This window comes from Heptranchias perlo, chromosome 5 (genome assembly GCF_035084215.1).
Source record: "Heptranchias perlo isolate sHepPer1 chromosome 5, sHepPer1.hap1, whole genome shotgun sequence".
NCBI lineage: Eukaryota > Metazoa > Chordata > Chondrichthyes > Hexanchiformes > Hexanchidae > Heptranchias > Heptranchias perlo.
The window spans coordinates 14155021-14177287 of NC_090329.1; the positions used below are offsets into that span (position 1 = coordinate 14155021).

General features: G+C 43.9%; 1 protein-coding gene across 1 annotated transcript in view; it reads left to right on the forward strand.

Annotated features, from left to right (window-relative positions):
* The window catches only part of col9a1b (collagen, type IX, alpha 1b), a 118751-nt gene that overhangs the window by 68885 nt on the left and 27599 nt on the right, over nucleotides 1-22267 (forward strand). Inside the window, exons 25-29 of the mRNA XM_067983708.1 lie at nucleotides 3303-3338; nucleotides 3456-3500; nucleotides 13469-13501; nucleotides 17150-17296; nucleotides 17430-17484. Of these exons, the coding sequence (XP_067839809.1) occupies nucleotides 3303-3338; nucleotides 3456-3500; nucleotides 13469-13501; nucleotides 17150-17296; nucleotides 17430-17484 (316 nt within the window). The remainder of the gene's footprint in view (nucleotides 1-3302; nucleotides 3339-3455; nucleotides 3501-13468; nucleotides 13502-17149; nucleotides 17297-17429; nucleotides 17485-22267) is intronic.

Below are 22267 nucleotides of genomic sequence, written 5' to 3' on the forward strand. Positions count from 1 at the left end.
ATCACATATCCACTCCATCACCAAGACCGCCTACATCCACCTCTGTAACATCGCTTGTCTCCGCCCCTGCCTCAGCACATCTGCTGCTAAAACCTTCATCCATACCATTGTTACCTACAGACGGGACTATTCCAATGCTCTTCTTGCTGGCCTCCCATCTTCCACCCTCCATAAACTTGAGCTCATTCATAACTCTGTTGCTTGTATCTTAACTCGCACCAAAACCCATTTTCCTATCACCCCTGTGCTCGCTGACCTACATTGGCTCTCGGTCTGGGAACGCCTCGATTTTAAAATTCTCATCCTTGTTTACAAATCCCTCCATGGCCTCGCCCCTTCCTATCGCTATAACCTCCTCCAACCCTACAACCCTCTGAGATCTCTGCACTCCTCCAATTCTTGCCTCTTGCGCATCCCTGATTTTCATCGCTGCACCATCGGCGTCCGTGTCTTCAGCTGCCTAGGCCCTAAGCTCTGGAATTCCCTCCCTAAACCTCTCCACCTCTCTCTCGTCCTTTAAGATGCTCATTAAAACCTACCTCTTTGACCAAGCTTTTGGTCACCTGTCCTAATGCCTCCTTACGTGGCTCGGTGTCAAATTTTGTTTGATAATCGCTCCTGTGAAGCGCCTGGGGATGATTTACTATGTTGAAGACACTCTATAATTGCAAGTTGTTGTTGTTCTTCTTCTTGATGTTGTAGTGATTGTTTTAAATTGACGAACCCTCATCACTGACTCCCCAGCCACAGGAATTGGTCTTTTCATAGTCACCCTATAAAAATGCTTCATAATTTTAAGATTCTTTATTAAATCTCCACTTAGTCTTCTCTACTCTAGTGAAAATAATCTCTGTATTTCAAGTCTCTTCCCATAATTATAGTTGCCAATCCCCAGTATCATCATGGTGAAACTACATTCTCTATGGCTTTAGTGTCTTTTTTTATGATGGGGTGCCCAAAACAGTACACAATATTCTATGGCCTAAATACCATCTAGTACAAATCTAACATATTCACTTTGTTCTTTTACTCTATGTCCCTATTTATAAACCCAAAATGCTGTTGGCCTGTTTTAATGGCCTTGTCTACCTGCACTCACACTTCCAGTTAATGATGTATTTAAACCCCAAAGTCTCTCTGTTCCTCCAAATTCCTTCAGCATCTTTCTACCAAGTGTATTCTCCCATTTCATGTTTTCCTCCCAAAATGTATTACCTCACACTTATCCGCATCAAATTGCCTCTTCCAGATGTCTGCCAATTCCGCTAACCTGTCTGTGAAATCCTGACGTATTTTACAGTCCTCCTCACTTTTGGTCAAACCCCCTACTTTCGTGTCATCAGCAAATTCTGATACTGTGCTCACTATGCCCACTTCCAAATCATCTCGACATATCGAGAACAAAAGTGGACCCCGCACTGACCACTGGGGTACATCAATACCAACCCTTTCACCCATCCAAGTAACACTCATTAACCCTCACCTTTTGTTCCCTCTGCACCAACCAACTTTCTCTCCATACTCCACAATTTCTGTTATACCATAACTCTAATTGTTTGTAGCAAGCCTTCTGTGAGACACCTTATCGAATGCCTTCTGAAATCCATACAGACCACATCTACTGCACTCCCTTCATCCATTCAATCAGTCGCAGCTTTTTCTGCGGCTTCTGCTGTTGCCTGCTGTTGAAGTATATCTGATGGGTGAATGATGATACAGGGCTTCATTGGCTTCCTTAATGAAGCTGTACGTGGCAAAGTGTCTAAAAGGTCCATGTGGCATAAAGCTGAGAGCGCTGGTGACTTTCACTGCTGTTCAGTGTATAGTGTGGAGCCTGTGCCTCCAGATGCACAACATCATTGCTGTGCCCAGGTAGTTAGTGCAGGAGACCTGCTGCCTGGAATGGTACCTGCTGCAAGTTGTTAGCCTCCTTTGCTCTATGTGCCCCCCTCCCCCCCCCCCCCCCCCCCCACCGGCGTGTCTTCTCTTCCTCCTGTTCCCACTGCTCTGTGAGAAACCGGGATATGATTATGGCACCCATGCTCTCAGATACAGTTCCTGAAGTACTATTCACTTCTGTTACTGCTGTAACAATACTTTGAAATCTTCCCCTTCATTAAACTCATTAACTCAAGGTCTAACCTGGACTACGTGCCGTAAAATGGTGTGCATCAACCTGTTCCACATTTACTGCTAGCCCATTCTATGCCCTCATACGCACTTACAACCTTTTCATTGCATCTCATGCATACCTGTACTTCAGAAAGGCATGCATTCAAGCTGCAACTTACAACTGAACGCCTTGCCACACTCGCATCTTCCAACGGCTCTATCGTATCAAATCATTGTAACGCACACATGATCATTTTCTGGCACATAGGATGGGCTTCAGGTAAGGCATATGGTGTCACAAATGGCACCCAAGCGGGCATCAGAGCTTCTCGTATTAATCCCGTAGCCGACATGAACAGAAAGGGTTTGCAATCAGTTAACGTTGAAGTGATATCAGCCAAAGAAACATCATTTTGCACATCAATGGTCATTATCCAGGAAGGAGCCACGAGGTGTCAATGTTTTTTGAAGGAGAAGAAACACTGGGAGAAGGGTGGTGGGGGGTGAGGGTTCGGAGACCAGGACTAACCTCTGCAATTATCGCAGCGGACCTTGCTGAAAAACCCTCTAACAGCAGAGATGCGCCATGGGTTAAACCCAAGCATTTGTTGGCCACTCCTGGGACAGCACCGCCACCTCCAAGAAAAATGTGCCTATAGCAGGGCCTCCAGCTCTGCCGCTGTTTACATGTGTCTGCCGCGTCACTGTGAACAATTGGTGCACTTTTTTTTGCCTCCGCCATAACTTTGCCCTTAACTGTGAGCTGCTTTGCCTTTAAGAGCTGCTGACTCACCGTATTTCATGCTCTCCAGCCAAATATGTGACATGCCAAGGTTTCCAGGTAGGATTTTCTTATGGCTGGAGCTAATTCAAAATTAAGGAGAGGGGCTGCTGCTTCACAAAATGTGTCAGGAGCCAGCTCCAGCTCATTTCTGCCACTCTCACAATATCAGGGCTGAGCTGTCTGGGGGCCCTTGTTCATTTGTCTTTATTTCTATCTACTGATATAAAGCCGTATCTATGTGTTTACTGTCTGTCTGTTTATAGGTCCGACTAAATATTGTCTGTCTGTCCAGCTATCTATTTCTTTCATGAAAAGTTACATGTAAATAAAAAGGGACATTTAATTAATTTCCCAACATTGAAAATGCACTTAGTTTACATTCATAATATTTTATGTTTGTTTTCAGGGTTCTGTAGGTGTGTCTGGACCTAAAGGTGAACAAGTAAGTTCTCAATTTACAAGTGTGTTAAAATGATGATGCAGTACCTTAAGTATTTATGTAAAAAGATTTCACACTATTATTCTGGTTTTAAACATTTTGTAAAACAATTCTCTTTAGGGTTCCCCTGGTGAAGAAGGTATTGATGGCCAAAAGGGTGTGCTGGTAAGAGATAATTATATTTCTAATTAATTATACTTTTGTCTGAATAACTCATTACATCTGCAGCAGACTATTCTTGGTTACGGGGACTACAAGCACTGCTTTATGGCAGTAAGCGACACCCAGCAAGCGTACTTTCCCATTGTAAAGTACATCAGTTGTATGTTTGTCTATATTCTAAGAATTACTTTGTGTGTGTCTGAAATTAGGATAAAGATTAGCCAAACTCAAGTGTATGCTGCTGTGAACAGTGACTTCTAGCTCAACAGCACCACCAATGTGCACGTAATGGTACTACAGCAGCATGCAAAGTTGAAAATCATAAGTCAGTCCTCAAAATTGCATTGCTCGCAGTGTGTGGCCACCCATTCCATGGTGCCAATGCAGTCTCCTGTAAATACTGACACAAAATTCCACAGTAACTTCACAAAATGAATGTCTATAAAATAAAAAATAAACAAAAACATAACCAATGACAGGCAAATGAAATTTAATATCCTTAATCTTTTTGTACATAGAATTACAAAGAATCTACAGCACAGAAACAGGCCATTCGGCCCAATTGGTCTGTGTCGGTGTTTATACTCCACACGAGCCTCCTCCCACCTTACTTCACCCAACCCCATCAGCATATCCTTCCATTCCTTTCTCCCTCATGTGCTTATTTAGCTTCCCCTTAAATGCATCTATACTATTTGCCTCAACTACTCCTTGTGGTAGCGAGTTCCATGTTCTAACCACTCTCTGGGTAAAGAAGTTTCTCCTGAATTCCCTATTGGATTTATTAGTGACTATCTTATATTGATGACCTCTAGTTTCTGGTCTCCCCCACAAGTGGAAACATCGGGCTCTATTTTAGCACCCACTATCGGGTGCGTTCCTGGCGGGGGGGCTCCGAAAATCGGGGAATCCCGGAGCGGGTCGGGAGCCCGGCTCCAACCCGCCCACTTCCGGGTTCCCCAAAGACGCGCCGACGTGCGCGCACAACCCCCGCTGGTGGGACTCCCGCAGGCAATTAAAGCCAGCGGGGTGCCACTTAACAGTATTTATCTTGCTATTTCAGGTCATTAACAGACCTGATTAAGGGAATATTTCAGGAGGGGTGGGATTTTAGAAACAACTGGGACTGTTTCCCATACTGGGGGAAACACTCCCAGTTGAAGTGGACGAGTTGCAGCTGTCAGCCTGTGGCAGCTGCAAAGGTCCATTTGACAGGTGGGGGTGGGGAGACCCTCACTCATTGCAGGAGGCCACTCTGTCACTTGGGACAAAGTTTGGCCTCCACCACCCTCCTCCTGACAAGAAAATTCACCAACTTGCACACTTACCCCGAGGTCCAGAGACACGTACCTACCTTGCGGACCCCTCAGATGTACATCTTCCGGATGGGGGCCGCCGTAGCTGCAGTCATGACCTCCTCGAAGGGCGAACGGAATCACCAGCCTCGCCGGCCACGCCGTCCACCTCTGACACGTGGAGCTCCACAACACAATGCTGTGACACATCCACCTGCACAGCAGGAGGGAGGGCAACCGCAGAGAGAGATGCGTCACAGAAGGCACTACCCTCGACACAGGGTCCACAGACCGAGGCTCAGCTTCCTGGACCTCTCTGAGCAGCAGTACACACGGACGCTCAGAGTCACTCGACATGTAGTCGTGGACATCTGCAGCCTCCTTCATGCCGAGCTGCTCCCGGCTGGCCCGAGCACCATCTTCTTACCTGTCACTGTCAAAGTCACCACTGCCCTCAACAACTTCTCCTCCGCATCCTTCCAGGGTGCCACCGGGGACATCGCCGACGTCTCTCAGTTGTCTGCACAAAACAGCCCTGCAAATACACCTACACCCACTCTGCAGTGACACAATGGGTGGCATCAGGTGTGGGTCTTCATTGTGATCCTCAGGAAAGGGCATTATTGCACAAACCAGACAAGATTCGCAAAGACGTGGCAGTAGTGGTGCCAATATAATATGTGATGTGAGTTGCTCAGAAATTAAATATAAGTAAAAACCATGACAAACCCTCAAACACCCTTGTGCATCCCCTTCATGCTCACGACACGTTTGCCTTACGCTTCCTACTGCACATATGTGATGCATGCTCTGTGGCTGCAGCACAGGTAGTGGCAGGTTGAGTGAGGCTGACCGTGAAAGAGATGCATGAGAGGGTGAGTATGAGATAGAGCCATGAGATTGTATGAGGATTGGGTTGAGTGGTAGTGGCGGGATGAGTACTGGCGAGGTGAGTAAGTGCAGGTAAGATGAGGATGAGCTTTGAGTGGGTATGAGGGGTGATGTGACAGAGTAGTGTTGGCAGTGCAGAAGGAGATGTGGGGTGGGGGCGGTGATGTGGCAGACGGAGAGTAGGGGAATGAGTAAGTGTACTCACTTTGGCTGACCTACTCAGGTCATTGCAGTGCCTCCTGCACTGTATGCAGGTGGGCGATATGTTGGTGGTGCAGGTGACCTCCTCTGCCACCTCGAGCCAGGCCTTCCTGGTGGCAGAGGCAGGCCGCTGCCTCCCGCCCGCCAGGGGGAAGATCTCTGTCCTCCCCCTCCTCCTCACCCCATCTAATGATACCTGGAGTGAGGCATCATTATACTGGGAGCAGCCTTCCCCCTGGGCTGCTCCATGCTGTAATTTTTCCTATCTGTTGCAGCATCAGTCAGTGGAGGACTGCCCCTTTAAATAGAGCTCCTCCAGCTGACAGACCTTACTGCGCATGCGCAGCCCGCCCGACGCGCAGATCAGCAGCGGGGAACCCGGAAGACCGGGTAAGTGGATCCAATTAGGCTGCGATCGCGCGCGGGGCAGACTGATTTCGCCGGGCGCGTTACCCACGCGCCCAACAGCCCCCACCGCCGCGAACCCGCAGCCCTGGCAATATCGAGCCCATCTTCTCTACATCTACCCTATCAAACCCTTTCATTATCTTAAAGACCTCTATCAGTTCACCCCTCAGCCTTCTCTTTTCTAGAGAAAAGAGCCCCAACCTGTTCAGCCTTTCCTGATAAGTATGTCCTGTCAGCTCTGGTATGATCCATGTGAATCTTTTTTGCACTCTCTCCAATGCCTCTATACTCTTTTTATAATATGGAGATCAGAACTGTGCACAGTACTCCAAGTGTGGCCTAACCAAGTGTGCCTTTTGCTCAGAAACTTTTTTAAAAAACAAATTTAATTTTAAATAAGCAAACCGTTCACTCAATATTTATGTCATAGAGTTATACAGCACGGATAGAGGCCCTTCGGCCCATCGTGTCCGCGCCGGCCATCAAGCCCAGTCTAATCTAATCCCATATTCCAGCATTTGGTCCGTAGCCTTGTATGCTATGGCATTTCAAGTGCTCATCCAAATGCTTCTTGAATGTTGTGAGGGTTCCTGCCTCCACAACCCTCTCAGGCAGTGAGTTCCAGACTCCAACCACCCTCTGGGTGAAAAAGTTCTTTCTCAAATCCCCTCTAAACCTCCCGCCTTTTACCTTGAATCTATGCCCCCTTGTTATAGAACCCTCAACGAAGGGAAAAAGCTCCTTAGTATCCATCCTATCTATGCCCCTCATAATTTTGTACACCTCAATCATGTCCCCCCTCAGCCTCCTCTGCTCCAAGGAAAACAAACCCAATCTTCCGAGTCTCTCTTCATAGCTGAAGCGCTCCAGCCCTGGTAACATCCTGGTGAATCTCCTCTGCACCCTCTCCAAAGCGATCACATCCTTCCTGTAGTGCGGCGACCAGAACTGCACACAGTACTCCAGCTGTGGCCTAACCAGTGTTTTATACAGCTCCATCATAACCTCCTTGCTCTTATATTCTATGCCTCGGCTAATAAAGGCAAGTATCCCATATGCCTTCTTTACCACCTTATCTACCTGTTCCGCCGCCTTCAGGGATCTGTGAACTTGCACACCAAGATCCCTCTGACCCTCTGTCTTGCCTAGGGTCTTCCCATTCATTGTGTATTCCCTTGCCTTGTTAGTCCCTCCAAAGTGCATCACCTCGCACTTTTCCGGGTTAAATTCCATTTGCCACTGTTCCGCCCATCTGACCAACCCATCTATATCGTCCTGCAGACTGAGGCTATCCTCCTCGCTATTTACCACCCTACCAATTTTTGTATCATCAGCGAACTTACTGATCATACCTTTTACATTCATATCCAAGTCGTTAATGTAGACCACAAACAGCAAGGGCCCCAGCACAGATCCTTGTGGTACCCCACTGGCCACAGGCTTCCAGTCACAAAAACAACCTTCGACCATCACCCTCTGCCTTCTGCCACTACGCCAGTTTTGTATCCAAAGTGCCAAGGCACCCTGGACTCCATGGGCTCGTACCTTCTTGACCAGTCTCCTGTGCGGGACTTTATCGAAGGCCTTACTGAAATCCATGTATACCACATCCACTGCGTTACCCTCATCCACACGCCTAGTCACCCCCTCAAAAAATTCAATCAAATTAGTCAGACATGATCTTCCCTTGACAAAGCCATGTTGACTATCCCTGATTAATCCTTGCTTCTCCAAGTGGAGACTAATTTTGTCCTTCAGAATTTTTTCCAATAATTTTCCTACCACTGATGTTAGGCTCACTGGCCTGTAGTTCCCCGGTTTTTCCCTACTCCCCTTCTTGAATAATGGTACTACATTAGCAGTTCTCCAGTTCTCTGGCACATCCCCTGTGGCCAGAGAGGTTCTGAATATATGTGTTAGAGCCCCCGCAATCTCCTCCTTTGCCTCACACAGTAGCCTGGGATACATTTCGTCCGGGCCTGGGGATTTATCCATTTTTAGGCCTGCTAAAACCGCCAATACCTCCTCCCGCTCGATGTTAATATGTTCGAGTATATCACAGTCCCCCTGTCGTATTTCACTGTCTACGTCGTCCTTCTCCAGAGTGAAAACAGATGCAAAAAATTCATTTAGAACCCCTCCTACATCCGCCGGCTCCACACACAGATTGCCATTTTTGTCCCTAATGGGCCCTATTTTTTCCCTAGTTATCCTCTTACCCTTAATATACTTATAAAACATCTTAGGATTTTCCTTTATTTTGCTCGCCAGTGTTTTTTCATGGCCCCTCCTTGATCTCCTAATTTCTTTTTTAAGTATCCCCCTGCACTTTTTGTACTCCTCTAGGGCTTCCTCCGTCTTTAGCCTTTTGTATCTGCCAAAAGCCCTCCTTTTTTTCCTAATCCATTCTCGTATATCCCCTGACATCCAAGGTTCCCTGGAGTTCTTGGAACCACCCTTGACCTTTACGGGAACATGTTGCCATTGTATGGTCTCAATCTCCCTTCTGAAAGACTCCCATTGCTCCGATGCGGATTTTCCTACAAGCAGCTGATCCCAGTCCATTTTGGCCAGATCCTGCCTTATCCTATTAAAATCGGCCTTCCCCCAATTTAGAACCTTTATTTCCGGCCCCTCCCTGTCCTTTTCCATGACCACCTTAAATCTCACTGAATTATGGTCACTGTCACCAAAGTGCTCACCTACTAGCACTTCTTCCACTTGGCCGGCCACATTCCCTAGAATTAGGTCCAGTACCGCCCCCTCTCTTGTAGGACTTTCTACATGCTGGCTCAAAAAGCTCTCCTGGATGCACGTTAAGAATTTTGTACCCTCTAAGCCTTTTACACTCTGAGTATCCCAGTTAATATTGGGGAAGTTGAAATCCCCCACTATTATTACCCTATTATTTGCACAATTTTCTGAGATTTGCCTACATATCTGTTCCTCTATTTCTCCCTGACTGTTTGGGGGTCTATAGTACACTCCCATCAAAGTGCTTGCCCCCTTTTTGTTTTTAAGCTCCACCCATATGGCCTCATTTGAGGAACCTGCTAATATATCATCCCTCCTTATAGCAGTAATTGATTCTTTAATTAATATTGCGACCCCCCCTCCTCTTATACCTCCCCCTCTGTCTCGCCTGAAGATTCTGTACCCCGGAATATTGAGCTGCCAGTCTTGCCCCTCCCTCAATCATGTCTCTGTGACAGCAACAATATAATACTCCCATGTGTTTATCAACACCTTCAGTTCATCCACCTTATTTGCAAGACTCCTTGCATTAAAATAGATGCCATCCAGCCTTGCTCTTACATATTTGCCCTGTCTTCCAAGCTGACTTGTTTTTTTCTCAATATTTGGCTGCACATCACCCCCTATTGTAGCTCCACTCTGTATCCCATCCCCCTGCCAAGTTAGTTTAAACCCCCCCCAACAGTGCTAGCAAACCTCCCCGCAAGGATATTTGTCCCGCTCTGGTTCAGATGCAACCCGTCCGACTTGTACAAGTCCCACCTTCCCCAGAAGCAGGCCCAGTGATCCAGGAAACTGAAACCCTCCCTCCTGCACCAACTCTTTAGCCACGCATTCATCTGTTCTATCCTCCTATTTCTATACTCACTAGCCCGTGGCACTGGGAGTAATCCAGAGATTACAACCTTTGAGGTCCTGCTCTTTAATCTGCTACCTAGCTCCCTAAATTCTTGATGCAGGACCTCATCTCCCTTCCTACCTATGTCGTTGGTCCCAATGTGGACCACGACCTCTGCCTGCTCACCCTCCCCCTTGAGAATGCCCTGAAGCCGCTCAGTGACATCCATGACCCTGGCACCAGGGAGGCAACAAACCATCCTGGAGTCACGTTTACGGCCACAGAAACGCCTGTCTGTTCCCCTTACGATAGAATCCCCTACCACTATAGCTCTTCCACTCTTTTTCCTCCCAGCCTGTGCAGCAGAGCTACCCCTGGTGCCAGGAAGTTGGCTGCTGCTGCCTTCCCCTGATAAGTCAGCCCCCTCAACAATATCCAAAGCGGTATATTTGTTTGAGAGGGGGACGGCCACAGGGGACCCCTGCACTGCCTGCCTGCTCTTCTTACTCTGTCTGGAGGTCACCCACTTACTTCCTGCCTGTACAACCTTTACCTGCGGTGTGACCATCTCACTAAACGTGCTATCCACGACGTTCTCAGCATCGCGAATGCTCCATAATGAATCCATCCGCAGCTCCAGTGCCGCAATGCGGTTTGTCAGTAGCTGCAGCTGGATACATTTCCCGCACACATGGTCGTCAGGGACACCGGAAGGGTCCCTGATTTCCCACATAGAGCAGGAAGAGCATAACACGAGGCTGGGCTGTCCTGACATGGCTTACCCTTTAACTAATTAATTCAAATTAAATGAATCCCACCAATTTCACTTCAATTAAAAGGTATACTCAAGGGCCCTTGCTGAACAGCAGTCCCCCACTACACAACAGAGACCCTAGAATCCACAAACTCTAACCTTAGACAAATTCAGCAGGAAAATACTCACCAACCAATCACTTACCTCTTCCTTGGTGACGTCCCACTTTGGATTACTTTTTGCTTCTTATTTATCTTAGGTCCAGGAGTTAAGTCCCTGAAAACAAAATATAAAAACGAACCTACCCTTTAAATTCCCTCTACCCCCCAAAAGGTTAGAGGAGGTGGGAGGGTGGGAGTCACTACTAGTGTCGTGTCTCGGGTTTAGCAACCGCTCCACCTATATACGGGTACCAATGAATTGGCCCCGCCCCCTGCCTTTGAAAAAACCCGCGAAGCTCCTTCCCCGCTGGGGAAAAAGACTCACGTAGGTGAGTTTAATTACTCACCTCAGGCCTCCGCTGCTCCCTTTATCGACTCGCCAATAACCTACCCGCTGTCCTGTGACATCAATGCTTGTTTTTTTCACCGATTGCCTCTCTGCGGGTAGGCCCTCGAGCCTGGGCCTTTAGTAGTCTCCGAGTCCCGCGCGCTCTCCTAGGTCCGCTCCCGCCTGTAGCTCCGCTCCGAGTGCGGGTAGGCCCTCGCGCCTGGGCCTTTAGTAGTCTCCGAGTCCCGCGCTCTCTCCTACGTCCGCTCCCGCCTGTAGCTCCGCTCCGAGTGCGGGTAGGCCCTCGAGCCTGGGCCTTTAGTAGTCTCCGAGTCCCGCGCTCTCTCCTAGGTCCGCTCCCGCCTGTAGCTCCGCTCCGAGTGCGGGTAGGCCCTCGAGCCTGGGCCTTTAGTAGTCTCCGAGTCCCGCGCTCTCTCCTAGGTCCGCTCCCGCCTGTAGCTCCGCTCCGCTCCAATGGACATAATAATGGTGGTGATCAGGTACATTAGCAATGGATTTATTAAATTAATGAGTATGAATATAATTAAAATGTAATGTCGAGGAATATGAGAATTACCATTATAAAATATTATGGAATAAGCAGCTTGTACAATTAATTCCCTCGGTTAACACACAGATGGAGCTTAGTGTCTTCTTAAAGCTTGTTAAATCTAATTTTTAAAATATTTTATTTCAAAAGTAATCTTTAAGATAACAATTTTCTTAAAAAGCACAAGTTTTATTTGTGGTTCTGAAATCCTAAGAGATACACTTCTGGAAACTGGGTCTCCGTTAGATGGAAATGTCCACTGGGTGAAGTGCCAATCACTAGTTTCATTACCAAAAAGCTTGGAATGCCTGGGGACACATCGGGTGACAGTGTGGCAAGCATTGTGCATATTCTCCTGCTTTCACCCAAGGTCATAAGAAATGGCTTTTATTATATCCTCCTGTGAAAAACGTAAGCGCGAGTGAACCTTTTAAACTGATTGAACATTCTGACATACCTTGACACTAAAAGATGTGAAAATACTAAAATATGATTGGATTTTATTTTTGGGTCATTTGATCCCTTGCCATTGTCAGAGATTTCCGGTGCTGTTGCAACCGTTCCATCCATTTAGAGGAATATGACAATGGAAGTAACCAAGCTAGGGAGAAGTACATGCAAATAAAAATAAAAATAAAAATGCGTTATATTAGATTTTATCAGATCATTGCATCTTGGCATCTTGGACTGTAATTACCATTTGAAAAGCGAGCGTTTCCATCTTACCAGTATGAGAGGGATTGATTTCCCAAATCACCGTCCTACCAAGAGTCCACGTTTGGGCTCACACTCCCCACAACATTCTATTTATTATGGGAGATTCAAGCGCTCGCAGTCCCCACAATTTTCTATCCATTATTGAATTCCTGTTGTGCATTCCCAACACGTGAGGTTCCATTCTGGAAGACTGCTTTTGCAAACTTACCCTTGGGTGTCAGGCTAGGTATTCTGTGCCTGTCCAAGATACCAGAACTGAGAGGTTATAACCATCAGGAAAGACTGTACAGGCTGGGGCTCTCTTCTCTAGAAGAGAAGGCCGAGAGGCGACATAATAGAGGTCTTTGAGATTATGAAACGGGTTCGAAAGGGTAGATGTGGAGAAAATGTTTCCAATTATGGGGGAGTTCAACACTAAGGGTCATAAATATAAGATACTCACCAATAAATCCAAAAAGTAATTCAGGAGAAAATTTTTTTTTTTACTCAGAGAGTAGTGAGAATGTGGAACTTGTTACCACATGGAGGAGTTGGGATGAATAGCATAGATGCATTTAAGGGGAAGCTAGATAAGTACATGAGGGAGAAAAAAATAGAAGGATATGCTGATATGGTTAAATGAAGAGGGGTGGGAGGAGGCTTGTGTGGAGTATAAACACCAGCATAGACCAGTTGGGCTGAATTTCTGTGCTATAAATTCTAAGTAAGATGGGCAAATTAATCATGATGTACCTTTTGAATCCAGTGTATACTTTTCACCTTCATACCAGTTTCCTGAGGGCGTGCTTTATATATTGGTATGTTTTAAAGATTTTAATGTAGTGTAGTATATTGTACTATAAAAGAGATGCTGTCATGTTTTTATTATTTTACATTTTTCAAATAAAAATCAATTTATTCATAATTTTTACAGAGGCTTGTTATTACTTTGTGTTTAGCAGTGTAGTCACATTTTGTAATAAGGGACTGCAGTCTGTAAGTTTGGCAGTTGATATGCTCAGCATTGCTTTTGGATACGACGTGACTCACTTGTCCTTCTTTGTTTTTTTTTCCTCTCTCATTTTCTATGTTTAGGGAGATCGAGGAGGCTCTGGTCCCAAGGGTGCTGTAAGTATTGTACAAATTTCTGATTCACTCCTTTCTACGTTATCACTATAGGCTTTGTGAGCTGGGTCGTTTTACTCGACAAAAGAATAGACTTTGAGGAGATTTGATTGAGGTCTGTAGAATAATGAAAGGATTGGATTTGGTCCAGGTGCATAGACTATTTGAGTTAGATAGGGTAGGCTGCTGGTGGTTTGGGGGGAGGGTGCGATGAGGGTTGTGGTGCTAAGTTGCACCATGACAGCATGGGACAGTCTCGATGGACCAGCAAGTCTTTTCCTGTCCGTCATTTTTATGTGTTCTCCCATCAAGTATTTGCAGGACACAATGGTTCCTGTGCTGCTGGGCATGGGTACAGGAGGGGGTGTTTTCCTTGAGGTCAGCAGATCAGGGTTAAGTCACAGAGCAATGTGAAGATGGATGATTATTCTGGATTTTGTTTGGTAATGATTCGAGATCAGGAAGTATTTATGCAGATACTTTAAGGGTAGACAATTGGTTGGGGTAAGTCCATGATAAGGTCGGTTGTAAGCAGTTTGAGGAAAGAGTGGGAATGATGGGCCAAATGGCATTTTCTCATACCATTTTGTGTTTTGATCTTATTCACATTTGAAAAATCACTGACTGATGGACAAGACGTGCTCATATATACATCTTAATTAATCCTGATAAACACAACACTCATTTACCAACTGTTTTTATACAAGATTAGGGATTCTGCAGACTGCAGATAAAAAAAATTGCCAATTTGCAAATCTTTACCCCAAACCCCACTTAGTTATTCATGAAGCAATTCAATTTCATCAAATACAACCGGTATGTAAAGCAAATATTTATTGAAAGAAAGCTTCAAGAGCATCTGTCGATTCCAAATGAAACACTCCAGACATCACACTCTGTATAAAATACTGACAAATCACAACTGGACAGTCGATAAAGAAAATATACTAAAAGAGAAAGAAGCCCATTTATTTCCTGAATTTTTTTGACCTTGCAATAATCTGGAGAGTTCATTGAGATAACAAGAGGAGGAGCCAATCTAGAGAAAGTCCCAACAAAAATTAGCCACTAACTGAACTCGGGGCCTAATTTAACTTACTTCACCGCCTGGAGTACCTGGACAGAAGCCTTAAGGGAGCAGGCTAGATTAACTTCTAAACATGATCAATAACAACAACTTGCATTTATATAGCACCTTTAACAAAAAAAAACATCCCAAGGCACTTATTGTGCTCTCGACCCTAACCTACCTGAGAGCAATGCCACGGGAGATCAGCTAATATATGTTTTGATGTGTCTGTCACATGTCAGGTGTCACACTCACACATGCAAATTTCTGTCATTTTCAAACTATAAAGAAAATTCCCTAGTAACAGAAAATACTGTCCAATTGACCTCAAAAAGTATAATAACAAGAAAGAACACCTCTAATTGACTTGCTAAAAGCAATCAACCTCTTACTGACCTGAGGTAGTCACAGAAGTTACACCCTCTGATTTTAGAGATGTATCCAGTTACACAAAGCTACACATAAGAAACAGAAATGTGCATTGTTCATTATATGGTATAATTCTCCTATACTTACGATGCTGCAAAACAGTAAGCAGTGCATGGGAGATCCACTTATTTATAAAAGTTTCGATGCTCGTTCATCACATCACAAGTCGCACGGTCAAGTATTGAAATTTCTGCGTCACACTTTTAAGAAAAATATGAACAGGTCGCTCTAACCTTTAATTGATTTGAGGATTCGCAGAGAGCGATCAGCCTCTAATTGACTTGAGAATAGCACAGCAATTGCACCTAGCAGGCTCAACACCAGTTACATACAGTTGCATTTTAGCAGCACAATAATACCATGATATCATGCACAAGGTATTATTCTGTTGCTGTTCTTATAAAACAGCATATCCTACAACCTAGTATGAGCAGCACCATGAGAGATCAGCTTGTATATAGTGTGACTGGTATAAAGCAAGCTTTAAAAGGTCCCACTGGATGTTCACTCACACCATCAATATGATTGATGTTTGGATGCAGGTGAGCTTAGGAGGAAGAAGCTCAAAATTCTGACCCATGCAGAGAATTTCAGTGTAGTACAGCATCAAATTCTGCTGCAGTCCTGGTGTTATAAATTAGATAGCCAAGTGGTTGCAGGATATAATACTAGAACCTAGTCTTAAGTTGCTTCAAAGCCTTTATTCACCAAACTCCACATTAACACCAGACCCTAGCTCAGCTCTCTTATAAATGGATACAAGAGCGTTCCCAATCAGTACGCACCACCTGAATACAGTTAACACTAATTGATATAAATCACTTGGGTACAATTAAGACCTGGAGCATGCAATCTCACACGTGCAAAGCCCGGCTGGGCTGACCAGAGAGTGATGTAGAGTTGGCAGTATAACTCAGCACTGCCAACTTTGCCTTGTCTAACTGGTACCGATGGTATAACAATGCCATTTATGTTGAGCAAGGAACAAAAACTCCATGCAGTGGAAATGAAAGGGATATTCTTTGGTGCACTGGAGTTCTTTGCAAGGAACATAGGAACATAGGAACAGGAGTTGGCCATTCAGCCCCTCGAGCCTGCTCCGCCATTTGATAAGATCATGGCTGATCTGTGATCTAACTCCATATACCCGCCTTTGGCCCGTATCCCTTAATACCATTGATTGCCAAAAAGCTATCTATCTTAGATTTAAGCTATCTATTTCAGATTCCTAAGCTCCAAGTACACCAACCGACACTCTGTTCCTCGTTCCTGCTTTGAAATGAAGATTCATCACAGTGCCTACCCCTCTAACTCGTATCACTTGACCAAGACAACAAAGGGTGCAATTTTCGAGCATCAAACGTGGGGAGCTACAGCTCAAAGACTTATCACATCATGGTTCGAGCAGCTCAATCTGCAGCCTGGTGAGAAAGGTCAGCGGCGGCCCTTCAAGGAGTTCGAACGGAGCAAGAATCTATTCTGACGTTATGTGAAGTTAGCAATTCCAAATCTGAAAGAGTGGAAGAAAAGAGATAAATTGGGATGCTGTGAATAGATGATGCCAAACTCTGGTTTTAAAAGCTTAAAGATTGTAGACTGAAGGAAAAAAAACTGAGGGTGATAAAGTACATAGGAACATAGGATCAGGAGTAGGCCATTCAGCCCCTCGAGCCTGTTCTGCCATTCCATGAGATCATGGCTGATCTGTATCCTAACTCCATTTACCCGCCTTGGCTCAATATCCCTTAATACTCTTGGCTAGCAAAAATCTATCGATCTCAGATTTAAAATTATTAATTGAGCTAGCATCTACTGCTTTTTGTGGGAGAGAGTTTCACGTTTCTACCACCCTTTGCATGAAGACGTGTTTCCTAACTTCTCTCCTGAATGGCCTGGCTCTGATTTTTAAGTTTATGTCCCCTTGTCCTGGACTCCCTCACCAGCGGAAAAAGTTTCTTTCTATCTACCCTATCGATATGCACTCTGGAGGTCCTGGGCAGGCACGAGTAGGAGTAGGCGACAGTACACTGAGTCTTGATTTCAACTCTGTGAAGATGCAGAGAGGAGAAACTAGAGACTGCAACTAACAGAGTGGAAGTAGTACTTGGTTATCGGTGTATGATTCTGAGATATTTTTCTTTCCAATTTTCCAGCTCGGTAAAAGTGGTGAGGCGGGTCTCCGTGGCAAAGATGGGATCCGGGGTCTGCCGGGTTCAGAGGGTCCGCAGGGCAGTATCGGAACTCGAGGCTTACAAGGAGATCGTGGACCTACCGGCTTACCTGGAAAACAGGGTCTACCTGTAATTATGAGTATAATTTTATGTTTATTAATGCTCCAAGGCAGAGATTTGCATTCATTACATTTACTTAACAAGTTTTGACTTTTGCTTAGTAATCTTTTTTTCATCCCTCTTTTAAAATGACCATTCCTAGGGTAAAGAGCCAACTGACCAACACATTAGACAAGTATGCATGAGAATAATGCAAGGTGAGTAACTCTATCTGATTATAATGTGTAAAGTTTAAATAGTCTATTTTTTGCAACAAAATGCTGCACTTTTATGGCACTAAATAACAAAGTATGGTTAAATTCACCGCAGCTCCGCACTAAAACACTTTGATATACCACCTGTAATATAAACAGTCTAATATACCATAATCTACCTGTAATATAAACAGTCTGATATACCATGACCCACCTGTAATATAAACCCTCTAATATACCATGACCCACCTGTAATATAAACAGTCTGATATACCATGACCCACCTGTAATATAAACAGTCTGATATACCATGACCCACCTGTAATATAAACAGTCTGATATACCATGACCCACCTGTAATATAAACAGTCTGATGTACCATGACCCACCTGTAATATAAACCCTCTAATATACCATGACCCACCTGTAATATAAACAGTCTGATATACCATGACCCACCTGTAATATAAACAGTCTGATATACCATGACCCACCTGTAATATAAACAGTCTGATATACCATAATCCACCTGTAATATAAACAGTCTGATGTACCATGACCCATCTGTAATATAAACAGTCTGATGTACCATGACCCACCTGTAATATAAACAGTCTGATATACCATGACCCACCTGTAATATAAACAGTCTGATATGCCATGACCCACCTGTAATATAAACAGTCTGATATGCCATGACCCACCTGTAATATAAACAGTCTGATATGCCATGACCCACCTGTAATATAAACAGTCTGATATACCATGACCCACCTGTAATATAAACAGTCTGATGTACCATGACCCACCTGTAATATAAACAGTCTGATATACCATGACCCACCTGTAATATAAACAGTCTGATATACCATGACCCACCTGTAATATAAACAGTCTGATGTACCATGACCCACCTGTAATATAAACAGTCTGATATACCATGACCCACCTGTAATATAAACAGTCTGATATGCCATGACCCACCTGTAATATAAACAGTCTGATGTACCATGACCCACCTGTAATATAAACAGTCTGATGTACCATGACCCACCTGTAATATAAACAGTCTGATATACCATGACCCACCTGTAATATAAACAGTCTGATATACCATGACCCACCTGTAATATAAACAGTCTGATGTACCATGACCCACCTGTAATATAAACAGTCTGATATACCATGACCCACCTGTAATATAAACAGTCTGATATACCATGACCCACCTGTAATATAAACAGTCTGATATGCCATGACCCACCTGTAATATAAACAGTCTGATATACCATGACCCACCTGTAATATAAACAGTCTAATATACCATAATCCACCTGTAATATAAACAGTCTGATATACCATTAACCGCCTGTAATATAAACAGTCTGATATACCATGACCCACCTGTAATATAAACAGTCTGATGTACCATGACCCACCTGTAATATAAACAGTCTGATATACCATGACCCACCTGTAATATAAACAGTCTGATATGCCATGACCCACCTGTAATATAAACAGTCTGATATACCATGACCCACCTGCAATATAAACAGTCTAATATACCATAATCCACCTGTAATATAAACAGTTTGATATACCATGACCCACCTGTAATATAAACAGTCTGATAGGCCATGACCCACCTGTAATATAAACAGTCTGATAGGCCATGCCCCACCTGTAATATAAACAGTCTGATATACCATAATCTACCTGTAATATAAACAGTCAGATGTACCATGACCCACCTGTAATATAAACAGTCTGATGTACCATGACCCACCTGTAATATAAACAGTCTGATATACCATTAACCACCTGTAATATAAACAGTCTGATATACCATTAACCGCCTGTAATATAAACAGTCTGATATACCATGACCCACCTGTAATATAAACAGTCTGATATACCATTAACCACCTGTAATATAAACAGTCTGATATACCATGACCCACCTGTAATATAAACAGTCTGATATACCATGACCCACCTGTAATATAAACAGTCTGATATACCATGACCCACCTGTAATATAAACAGTCAGATGTACCATGACCCACCTGTAATATAAACAGTCTGATGTACCATGACCCACCTGTAATATAAACAGTCTGATATACCATTAACCACCTGTAATATAAACAGTCTGATATACCATTAACCGCCTGTAATATAAACAGTCTGATATACCATGACCCACCTGTAATATAAACAGTCTGATATACCATTAACCACCTGTAATATAAACAGTCTGATATACCATGACCCACCTGTAATATAAACAGTCTGATATACCATGACCCACCTGTAATATAAACAGTCTGATATACCATGACCCACCTGTAATATAAACAGTCTGATGTACCATGACCCACCTGTAATATAAACAGTCTGATATACCATGACCCACCTGTAATATAAACAGTCTGATGTACCATGACCCACCTGTAATATAAACAGTCTGATATACCATTAACCACCTGTAATATAAACAGTCTGATATACCATGACCCACCTGTAATATAAACAGTCTGATGTACCATTAACCACCTGTAATATAAACAGTCTGATATACCATTAACCACCTGTAATATAAACAGTCTGATATACCATGACCCACCTGTAATATAAACAGTCTGATGTACCATTAACCACCTGTAATATAAACAGTCTGATATACCATGACCCACCTGTAATATAAACAGTCTGATGTACCATTAACCACCTGTAATATAAACAGTCTGATATACCATGACCCACCTGTAATATAAACAGTCTGATGTACCATTAACCACCTGTAATATAAACAGTCTGATATACCATTAACCACCTGTAATATAAACAGTCTGATATACCATGACCCACCTGTAATATAAACAGTCTGATGTACCATGACCCACCTGTAATATAAACAGTCTGATGTACCATGACCCACCTGTAATATAAACAGTCTGATATACCATTAACCACCTGTAATATAAACAGTCTGATATACCATGACCCACCTGTAATATAAACAGTCTGATGTACCATGACCCACCTGTAATATAAACAGTCTGATGTACCATGACCCACCTGTAATATAAACAGTCTGATGTACCATGACCCACCTGTAATATAAACAGTCTGATATACCATTAACCACCTGTAATATAAACAGTCTGATATACCATGACCCACCTGTAATATAAACAGTCTGATGTACCATGACCCACCTGTAATATAAACAGTCTAATATACCATGACCCACCTGTAATATAAACAGTCTGATGTACCATGACCCACCTGTAATATAAACAGTCTGATATACCATGACCCACCTGTAATATAAACAGTCTGATGTACCATTAACCATCTTTCATAAAAACAAACTGATGAACTAGGATCCATATTTAATACAAAACCATTGGAGGATTGTGGTCAGGTTATTTCATCTGGGCAAACTCTAGTCTATTAACACTGCAGATAAGTTCACTTGTCCAGCGGTAGCCATACTGTATTTGATATTGAGCGTGACCAGATTGGACTTCACATTGCTGGATCTGGATTGGGTGAAAATAGTGGCCTTCGGATAAGATCTCATCCAATCAGAGATCATTTTTTTCCCAGTATGTGGCCAACGTCCAACATGAACAATGGGTCTCATGAGATAAGACAGGTAAGTAAAAGTAATGCTTGTAAGAGAGAAAGCTTTAAAATAGTACATTAGTTAAATATAAAAATAAAATTAAAGCCTTAGAGAATGGAGAAATAGGGAAAGCAGGGCAAGCCGAAATAAAAGAGTCAATTTTCCTGTTGGCCGTAACGGGGCTGGTAATTCAGTGGGGGGGCGGGACTTCCTCTGCACCTGACTCAGGCCCATTTCCTGGGGTCAGGCTAATTTGCATACAGAGGGCAGATGCTGGGGCCACTTACATGCTGTGCACTTCAAGCAGGCGAGTGGTACATTGTCTTAGTGCCTTGCCACAGTGTTGTGAGGCAGCACTCCTGCCCCAAAGATTTTCAAAAATCTAAAACAGCTACAAGGTTTTAAAATCGGTGCTTTGCAGAATACAGTCACCCACAGAGCAAACTTGCCGTTTAGATTTTAACCCACCTGCCTCGCGGCACATAGCAATGCTGCATTGCACGAACACACAAATGGTCCTTGGTGCCCACCATTGCCAGGACACGCACGATGGGAAATACATTTCTGGGATTATCTGATCATTTGCCTCCCATTATAATGCGTCCGCCCATATTTGGGCAGGTGTATTATATATCTGTCGCAACTTCCTCCTGGAAATGCTGGAAGTAGGGGTTGGGTGGCAGAACTAGTTGGGCAATTCAGTGCCATCGTGTTCAGCATTTTAGAATTTTTTACACAGAGTTTTAATTGTTGATCCTGGTTATGTAGGGTTAATGTTACATCGGTCATTCAGACCCTCGAGGCTGATCCTCCATTCATTTAGATCATGGCTGATCTATATCTTGTCTCCATTTATCCACCTTAGCTCCCTTATCACTTATCCCATATCCCTTGATACCCTTACCCAACAAAAATCTACACATCTCAAGTTTTGAAAGCTCCAATTGACCCCCAGCATCCACAGCCTTTTAGGGGAGAGAGTTCCAGATTTCTACTCCCCTTTATGTGAAGAAGTGCTTCCTGATGTCACTCATGAATTGCCCATCTCTAATTTGAAGATTATGTCCCCTTGTTCATGATTCCCTCACCAGAGGAAATAATTTCTCAGTATCTACTCTACCGAATCCTTTGAACATTTTAAACACTTCA